General features: G+C 34.8%; 1 protein-coding gene across 1 annotated transcript in view; it reads right to left on the reverse strand.

Moving 5' to 3' along the window:
* Positions 1-3,732: 3,732 nt before the first annotated feature.
* LOC115216304 (LIM domain-containing protein WLIM2a) overlaps positions 3,733-10,390 on the reverse strand; it is a 53,769-nt gene continuing 47,111 nt past the window's right edge. Inside the window, exon 3 of the mRNA XM_029785509.2 lies at positions 3,733-4,186. Coding sequence (XP_029641369.1) covers positions 4,090-4,186 — 97 coding nt within the window. The 3' untranslated portion in view covers positions 3,733-4,089. The remainder of the gene's footprint in view (positions 4,187-10,390) is intronic.

The raw sequence follows: 10,390 nt of genomic DNA on the forward strand, positions 1-10,390 counted from the left end.
CCGCTTTTATTAGAAGGTCAGGCTTGTGTAGGATGAAAGATTGCAAAGCTAAAGCACTATACAAATAATTGAAAACGAATGAAACTGAAAATAGGTGGGTAAAGAAAGGAATGCATGGTCAATTTCATAAGGATGTTGAAGATAAGAACAAACAACATAAAATACAGAATAGACAACACAGTAGAAAGTGATAAGTGCAGAATCTGTGGACAAAACGGTGAAACCGTATAGCATATTACCAGTCAATGTACGCCACTAGCCCAGAAGTAATATAAGAGACGCCACGACAATATAGCCAGGCTTGTCCATTGGACACTTTGCAACAAATATGGACTTGACAGAGCAAAAAATTGGTCCGATCACAAACCTGAAGGCATCGTCGAAAATAGAAATGGAAAGATCCTATGGGATTTTATGATTCAGTGCGACCATGAGATAGAGAATAGGAAGCCGGACATAGTTTTAATAGAGAAAAAAACAAACTATGTTGTATCATAGATATAACATGCCCAGCTGACAACAAGGTGTGCGATAAGGAAGAAAGAAAAGTCGAGAGATATGACAGGTTAGCTTGGGAAGTTAAGCAGTTATGGTCGATGAAAAAGGTAGCAGTACTACCAATAATTGTCGGAGCCCTGGGAACAGTGAGTAAAAATTTCGAGAAGTACGTGGAACAAATAGGAGCTACAATAAGGGTGGGGTGGAGCACTTGCAGAAAACAGTACTGCTTGGAACCGCTCGAATACTCCGGAAGGTGCTCGAAAAATTGGAGATGTTACCTTAGTTCACTGGTAGTGAACAGCCGACACTGTAGTACATCTCCAGAGTTAGAGGCTGTGCAAAGGCAATGATGATGATGATAATAATAATAATAATAATAATAATAATAATAATAATAATAATAATAATAATAATAATAATATAATAATATTATTAATAATAATAATAATATTGAGAAGCTCAGGACTCAAAGCAGAAACAGAGGGATTTTTAATTGCAGCACAAGACCAAAGCCTCCCCACCAGAAATTACCAAAAACATGTAATGAAAAGAAATATTACAAGTAACTGCAGAATATGTGGAGATGGACAAGAAACAATAAATCATATTATCTCTAGCTGCCCAGTCCTAGTTAAGAAGGAATATATTCACAGACATGACAGAGTTGGAACCTACATACATTGGAAGCTATGCCAACATTATGGAATAACAACAGAAAAAAGATGGTATAGGCACACACCAGAAAAGGTCACAGAAAACGAGAAAGCAACCATACTCTGGGATATGCCGATACACACAGATAGAGAAATTAAGGCCAACAGACCAGATATAGTTGTCAGAGACCATGAAGAAAAAAAATGCTTTCTAATTGATGTATCAATACCGGCTGATGACAACGTGTCTCTAAAAGAAATGGAGAAACTCTCAAAATACAAAGACCTGGAAATAGAGGTAGCTAGAATGTGGAATCTGAAAACAGAAACAATTCCTATCATAGTAGGTGCATTAGGCATGATAAAAAAATATTCAGACAAATACATAACAAAAACACCAGGACTTACAAACACATATAACATACAGAAAATTGCACTACTAGGCACTGCACACATCCTACGCTGAACACTTTCCATACAATAACCATCAGAGCATCACAACAAATCACAGTACATACCTAAGGCACACAGAGCTGCGCTCGGTAGTGAAGTGAAAGCACGCTATAAAATTAAAACTACTGAATAATAATATTAATAATGATAATACGTACCATCCTATAAATCTAATGTCTGACATTGGAAAGCAGTTATGGAACAAGTCTTATATACAGAGATATACAGTTTCACATATTTCATAAGGATAAAGGAAAGACGAAAGCCAAATAGATGAATGATGAAGACGGAGTAGAAAAATATGGTGACTTTTTTTTCCGTAACGTTCACCTAAGTGAGTTTTAATAATAGATTCGAACGAGAATAGAAACCAGATAACGTAGTTATGTCTGTGAAAAATTGTATTATAGCATCCATGAATTGGTTAACAAACATAAAAAGAGAAACAAAAATCACATGCAAAAATATATAAAAACAAAGAAATAAAACGTCATACAAAATTAAGCAATGAAATATTTTACTGTGCAAAAAGCAACTTTACGTACATTACAAAGATCATTATAATCAGCTGAACTCAAAAGTTATAAAGCAAAATCATTAATAAAATTCATCAACTTTAGCAAGCTATCTATAACTGAAGATCAATGTTATTTCCATTCGAAAAACGTTACAGATGTTTTTTTTTTTTTTTTTTTCCGTTTCTTCCTGTAATGCCGGAAAGCAAAATATTCATTACTTAAAACCTAATTTATATCATTGTTTTTTCCACTATAAAGCTGGATGGTTTGTGATGGATGACGGTAATGTAAAATAAGGACATAGAAAATAAAAATAATAAAAACTGATATTGGTTATTATTATAATCCTTTTTACTGTATTCTCATTTAGTGCTTATTTTATCGATCCCTAAATGATGAAAGATAAAAAAAATCGGCTGCAGAAGAATTTGAACTCAGAATGCGTAATCAGCAGAAATGTCGCGAAGCAGCTTGTTCAGCGGGCTAACGATTCTGCCAGCTCACTGCCCTAGTTCCAAATAGAAATAATAATAATCATTCTACCGTAGGCACATGGCCAATCATTTTTGAAGAAGGATTGCAATGATTCCAGCACTAGGCAGATAGTTTATTTTGTCCACACCGGATAAAACGAAAGATAAAGTCGACATCAGAACGCAAAGCAATTTGTTCGATGCTCTAACGATTCGACTATACCCTGCTCTCACTATAAAGATAATTTCTTACTTGAAAGCAAGGTCAGAAATTATATGGGTGGCGGGGATAGTCGATTGTATCGACTCGGAAGGGAAAAAGGTAAAGTTGGCTTCGGCAGGTTGTGAACTCACAATGATAAAGAGCTGGAACAAATGCCGCAAAGCAAGTTTGCCCGGCACTCTAACAATTCTGGCAATCCACCGTCCTCTTAACAATAACTATAATGATTTCTAACATAAGCAAAATATCAGAAACTCGGGGGAGAAACAGCCGAATAATATCGAAGTATTCAGTAGGATTTCGAATAGAAGGCTAAGTCGACCATGACAGGTTCGGATGTAAAGGGTCATAACTAAATACAGCAGTGTATTTTGTATATCCTACTAATAATAATGAAAACGTATTAATAATAATAATAATAATAATAATAATAATAATAATAATAATAATAATAATAATAATAATAATAATAATAGGTGCCTGGGAATGATAGCAAAAGGGGCTGATAGCTACCTAACTCAGATACCAGGAAACCCAAAAATGGCAGAAGTTCAAAAGATAGTGCTCATGGGAACTGCTCATATCCTACGCAAAATACTCTCTATGTAACCTCAAGGTTTAAAACAACCATAATTTTCGGTTTAAAAAAAAAAAAAAAACTTTTTTTTTTCTTAGACATTCATTAGTACAACATCCCCACCCCCAAATATATGGCACACTAGGCATAACAACAACATGAACTTCCAACCCTGTTGTCTCTTGAGGTCTCTGGGTGAGACTTGGAGCCAACTTGTACAAATATAAAGCAAAAGTCAAACATAGAATAATAATAATAATAATAATAATAATAATAATAATAATAATAATAAATATGAATAAATAAATAAAATGGAATCAAAAGATGAAGCGTGTTGAATAAAAATGAATTTTTATCATTAGTTTATTTGATTTTTATTTTTATTATTTTTTTGGCATTTTTCAAAACTTAAATTACATTTTTAACTAATTAAAACTTGTGACGCTTGACAAAATATGCATGATGCTTAGTCAGGATTTTTTTTTTTTTTTTTTTTTTTGCTGACTGTAACAAGAAGCTGAAGAATTTATACTTAAAGAAGAATGAATGTAAGTCAAAAGCAACAAAAGAAGATAAAAATCTTTCCAGTTCTTGTTAAAGGCACTTGTTCAAAACTATGGAGCTGATATAATTACGTCACATGCCATTTTGTAGTTGCTGTTGTTGTTATTGCTGATGAATAAACCTACATTTAAACAACAGGTGTCTGTGTGTTCTTGGCGACAACAATGTCTTGGAAATGTTTCTTACAATACAAGATTCCTTCGGCTTGTGCATAATTATTGAGGCTGTAAAATAAAAATAAAAAAATATATATATATATAAGTAATAATTAGGAAATGTTTGCAAGAGTTGATAGTTATCTATGTACTAAAATGATATATAAGTTTGATACAAATAATACACATTTGTAGGTGCAGTGAGTACAGAATCTAATCAGTTGTATCAACCTCTATTTGTGTGTGTGTGTGTGTGTGCGTGTGCGTTTGTGTGTGCGTGTGTGTGTGAGCACGTGTGCCTGTACGTGTGTGTGCGTGTCTGTGTGTGTGTGCGTTTGTGTGAGAGTGTGCGTGTGTGTGTGTGTACACGTGTGCTTGTACGTATGTATGTGTGTGCGCGCGCGTGTGTGTGCAGTCGAAGGCGCGTGGCTTAGTGGTTAGGATAGTCGTCTCACGATCGTAAGGTCATAAGTTCGATTCCTGGTGGTGCTTTGTGTTCTTGAACAAGATGCTTTATTTGACGTTTCTCCAGTCCACTCAGGTGGCAACAATGAGGAGCGCTTATAATTCAAACGGCCAACCTTGACATATCCTGTGTCAGCTTGAATCTCCCTGGGCACTATACTAAGAGTGTGTGTGTGTGTGTGTGTGTGTGTGTTTGTGTGTGTGTGTGTACATATGCGAGATTATAAACCAGGAAAAGTACAGGACAAGTTATTACACTTGGAAAAGTTCAGGACAAGCTATTACATCTGGTAAAGTACAGAACAAGAAAACTTTTACTTAAAATATTGCAGCTAAGGATAGAATTTCAAATAAAATATTTAGATTTAGAAAACATTAGCTTTTGTTAAAACTAAAAATTTTATTACAAATTATTACTTCTTTTTGTTATTATGGGGTTGGCAAATAAGTTTCTGCCGTTTTTTTAAATTTTATTTTGGATTTTATTGCGTTTTTAAATGTAGGAATCTATTTTTATTTTCGAGAATTCTATTTTTGAATCATTTTGGAATCTATTTTGTTGTTTTTTTCTAGTTAATTTTAGTTAATTTTTGTTTATTTTCAGATCATTAAAATGGAATGTCAAGTTAAGAAAAACGAGCATTTTCGACACCTCCTTCTTTTTGCTTTTAATCAAGGTTCTAAGGCCGCAAAAACTGCTCGCGATATTTGTGCTGTGTATGGAGAGGGTGCCATAGCTGAAAGAACCACTCGTGATTAGTATGCCAAGTTCAAAAATGGAAATTTTGACCTCAAAGACGCACCTCGTTCTGGCCGTCCAATTGAGTTCGATGAAGAGCGATTAAACCAAGTTTTGCACGAAAATTCTCGTCAAACGACAAGGAAACTGGCAGAGAAAATCGAATGCTCCCACACTGCTATAGAGAAGCATCTTCACTCGATGGGAAAGGTTCACTTTAAAAAGGTTGCGCTTTAAAAAGTTCATGTTTTTAATTAATAAGTAGAAAGTTGAAAATAGGTTATAAAAAATAATAGTAGTACATAATTAGTTAGTGCAATAAATAGAATAATACAAAAATTAGTTATATATTACAGTAAAATCTACTTATGACAACAAATTTAAAGTAAAATTTGCTTGAGTTATTGCCTAAGTTATTGCAAAGTCTTCGCATTTCTGGTCTTGACCCAATGCTTAATTTTTTACATAATGAATCTACCTACTGTATATACTATTCTACTTTGCATAAAACTTTAGCTGTATTGGCACTTCTAGCTCTCATTTTATAAGTATTCTAGCGAATCAATATTTTAACAAAATGATGGTACTTTTTGTTAATTATATTGTTACATTGTAAATTAAAATCAAATGTTTTCTAATATTCAAATTTTATTCTTAGCTGCAATGTAAATAATGTAAATAATGGGAAAATGTAGTCTGGAAACTTCTTGGAGACACAAGATGTGTTATTAAAGATTGCCAAGACTACATCTCCAATGCAAGAAACTATTAGTAGCTCATAGCTGTATACTGTACACAAAAATCATATATACATACATATATACATATATATATATATAGATATATATATATATATTATATTATATATATATATATATATATATATATGTATATATATATGTATGTATATATAATATATATATTATTATATATATATATAATATATATATTATATTTATAGATATTTATATATATATAGATATATATATATATATATATATATATATTATTTATATTATATATATATATATATATATGTAGTATGTAGTATGTATAATTTAAATACAAAATACAAAACAATGCTCACACGGACCCCGGCTTTCTGACTGACTTTGGAGTACCTAATTCGTGGAATTTTTACTACCGTCGGATTACACTATCTATTTCTTTATACCACAAGGGGCTACACACAGATGCGACAAACAAGGACAGACAAACGGATTAAGTCGATTACATCGATCCCAGTGCGTAACTGGTACTTAATTTATCGACCCCGAAAGGATGAAAGGCAATGTCGACCTCGGGGGAATTTGAACTCAGAACGTAACGGCAGACGAAATACGACTACGCATTTCGCCCGGCGTGCTAACGTTTCTGCCAGCTCGCCGCCTTGTTCATTCGGAATATGCTAGTCCTGCACCTTGACGTAACTGAATAAGGATTTCGCTATTTGAAGACAAGACCGCAAATTACTCAGAAGTGGTTAGATTGATTTTAACCGAGTCGACCTGAGCTAGATTTCAGCGCAAGATGTAGAGACGTGTAATTAATGCTGTAGAGCATTTCGTGAGACACTCAATTGATTCTGACACTTGAACAAAATAAAGAAAGGCAAAATTTATACAGGCATTCGTGCGATAAATAATGTTAATTGTTTCATCTCTCATGGTGTTAAGTGTCTACTAACAGATGACTAAGTCCCATTCCTAATATCTTTAGAGAAAATAGGAATAAAAGTTGTGAAGTCTAAACCTTTTCAACATGATTAATAGCATAATTGAAATGAAATGGCTGCATTCCGAAAATCGAAACCAGATTGCCGACTCAGTTTTCGGATGCAAACTGTCCACTCGTAAGTTATGGACCGTTCCTGTTTTTCACAAGAGCAAACTATACTAAACTGTAAATATGAAAATATTTATTGCTGAGTTAATTCCATTGATAATTAAATACATTTGTGACAGCTGAGAGAGTTTCAAACAGTGTTCAGTGTTAAGTCGTGATTCTTTCGGCATGTCATCAACAGTGTTGACTCTTTCAGCACCTCACCAACGGTGTAAATTTTATGTAATTGGTTAGAAGTTGCTCTTCCGTCCTGAATTTATATTCCGTCGAGGTCAACTTTTCCTTTCGTTATTTTGGGCTCGAGAAAATAAATACCAGTTGAGTATTGGGCGTAACGTAATCAACTAATCCCCTAAAATTCTTGTAATTGTGCCAAAATTTTAAACCTTTATTTATCCTCTTTTTCCAACTATGCCACATATTCGGGTTTTCTTTTCTTTTTGTAAGAGATACGACTAATAGCACTTTTTTGTAAGGCTTAAACTAGAAGTGAGACTGTGTCCAAGGAATTCGTAGCCCATTCATGACTTATAGGCCCTCATATTTGATATGTACATCAATAATATATTACTGTTAGACATTTCATAGATCATAAGGTAGGAGAAATGAGACGTAAACTCAATTACCTTAGAATGAATGCCATAATGTTTTACCAGTATGAGGAACCTATATCATATTTTACCAAACTAGTTTCGTGGATGCCGACGCAAGACGGTAATACTGGGGAAGATTCACTTATCTAATCGCTTTTCCTTCTCTGAAAGAGTATCGCTTGTTTAAAACATCTCACATCCCTCATTTGCAAAGTCTCCTTCAGTTTCTGACATTAAACGAAATTGTTTTTTAATCTATAAAATACGGTTACAAGTAAAAGATGGTCTGGGGTAAATTAATCACTATAATTGCCAAGAATGCGGCATCGAGAAATCCCTAAACCCAGTCTTCGTTAGCAGAACAAATTTAAAAGTAAGTAATGAAAACGGTGATTCTGAACTTTTAACATGACACCATGTTCTTTGTTGTAGAATTCTTGCTGTTATCTTTACTGAGAGCGCTAAAAAGTTATTACGCCTACACGACAATGCGGCTTTACAAACCATATGCTTTTAACATTCTAGGCTGTTTAGTAAACGCTCTTAACGGACAGGAATAATTATAACCGACTTGGCTCTGTCTCCTTGACGTAAGAGAAGAAACGAAAGCAAGCTCATTAACTGCTATCATCATTACCACCGCCAACAATATGATAGCAATAATAACAACAACAATAATAACGAAACTAGGATTGGTTACAATAATGTTTTATTGATAGCAGCATCCACTGGCGTCAGTTTCTATAGAATGATTAAGCTGATGGCATCATTTTACTGGAAGCATGGAATTCGGTTCAAAATTATCTTTTGCTAAACAACACCGTTATCAAGACAAACCATGTATTGCCAATGTGTGTGTGTATGTGAATGTATATACATATATATATATATATATATATATATATATGCGACTCATCAGTGAGCACGTTTTACCTTATGAGAACTTGAACGAGGAAATATCTTGTTTATCAAAACAGAATTATGTATGCATGAATTACAATATTAAACAAAAGAGAACTCAATAAGTTTCATCGATATACACATACTTATGTAGATGGATATGTGTGTGCCTTTGTGTGTGTGCATGTATGCAAGAATAATACATACGTGCGTGTACGTGTGTGTGTGTAGCCTGCTGACTAAACACACACATACATAAGCAAACACGCATACACAAGTATGTATGCATGCATGTATGTATGTATGTATGTATGTATGTATGTATGTATGTATGTAGGTAGGTATGTATGTATGTATGTATGTATGTATGTATGTATGTATGTATGTATGTAGGTAGGTATGTATGTATGTATGTATGTATGTATGTATGTATGTAGGTAGGTATGTATGTATGTATGTATGTATGTATGTATGTATGTATGTATGTAGGTATGTATGTATGTATGTATGTATGTATGTATGTAGGTAGGTAGGTATGTATGTATGTGTATGTATGTATGTATGTATGTATGTATGTATGTAGGTAGGTATGTATGTATGTATGTATGTATGTATGTATGTATGTATGTATGTATGTATGTATGTATGTATGTATGTATGTATGTATGTATGTATGTATGTATGTATGTATGTATGTATGTATGTATGTATCATGACGACCTCATTGTAGCTACAGAGAACCATATTGAATTTTGGCACGAAGCCAGCTTTTTTTATGGTGTTATCTTCAAAAGATGTCATCTGAAATGCTGAGTTATAGTTCCTGACCATCTTCAGCCAATATCTGGACTTTGTCTTAGAGACCAACAACTGCATTTTCAATGACACTGGATGCTTAGCCAACAGATGTATGCAAAATTTTCTGTTACGACAACATATTGATGGCATTCCATCTCCTCAATATTTGCATATCACTAAAGCGGTGAGCAGGCAAAATCGTCAGCACGCTGGACTAAATACTTAGCAGCATTTCGTCCGTCTTTATGTTCTAAGTTCAAATTCCACCGCGGTCGGCTTTGCCTTTTGTCCTTTCGGGATCGATAAAATAAATACTAGTTGAGCGCTGGGGGTCGATGCAATCGACCTGACCCCCGCTCCTTCGAAATTGCTGGCCTTGTGCCAAACTTTGACATCAAATTTAGTTTGCCACTAAGGCGGTGAGCTGGTGGGACCGTTAGCACGCTGGGCTAAATGCCTAGCAGCATTTCGTCTGTCTTTACGTTCTGAGTTCAAATGCCACCGGAGTCGACTTTGCCTTTCATCTTTTCGGATATCGATAAAATAAGTACCAATTGAGCACTGCTGAGACCCTCTTCAGCAATGACTGACCGCGGGATTGCACCTAGAAAGTTACCCTCCCAGGCACAATTCCGGGCAAGGTTGTTTATGAAGACCAGCAGTCGGCCTCCCCTCTCCACACCACTGATGTTATCCAAGGGAAAGCCAAAGGCCGATACAGCTCGGCACCTGTGACACGTCGCAACTCATTTCTACAGCTGAGTGAGCTGGAGCAACGTGAAATAAAGTGTCTTGCTCAAGAACACAACTCACAGCCCGGTCCGGGATTCGAACTCACAACCTCACGATCGTAAGCTCGACGCTCTAACCACTGAGCCATGCGCCTTCAATTGAGCACTAGGGGCGATGTAATCGACCTACCCACTCCCCTGA

The sequence above is a fragment of the Octopus sinensis genome, linkage group LG1, assembly GCF_006345805.1.
Source record: "Octopus sinensis linkage group LG1, ASM634580v1, whole genome shotgun sequence".
NCBI classification, from domain to species: domain Eukaryota; kingdom Metazoa; phylum Mollusca; class Cephalopoda; order Octopoda; family Octopodidae; genus Octopus; species Octopus sinensis.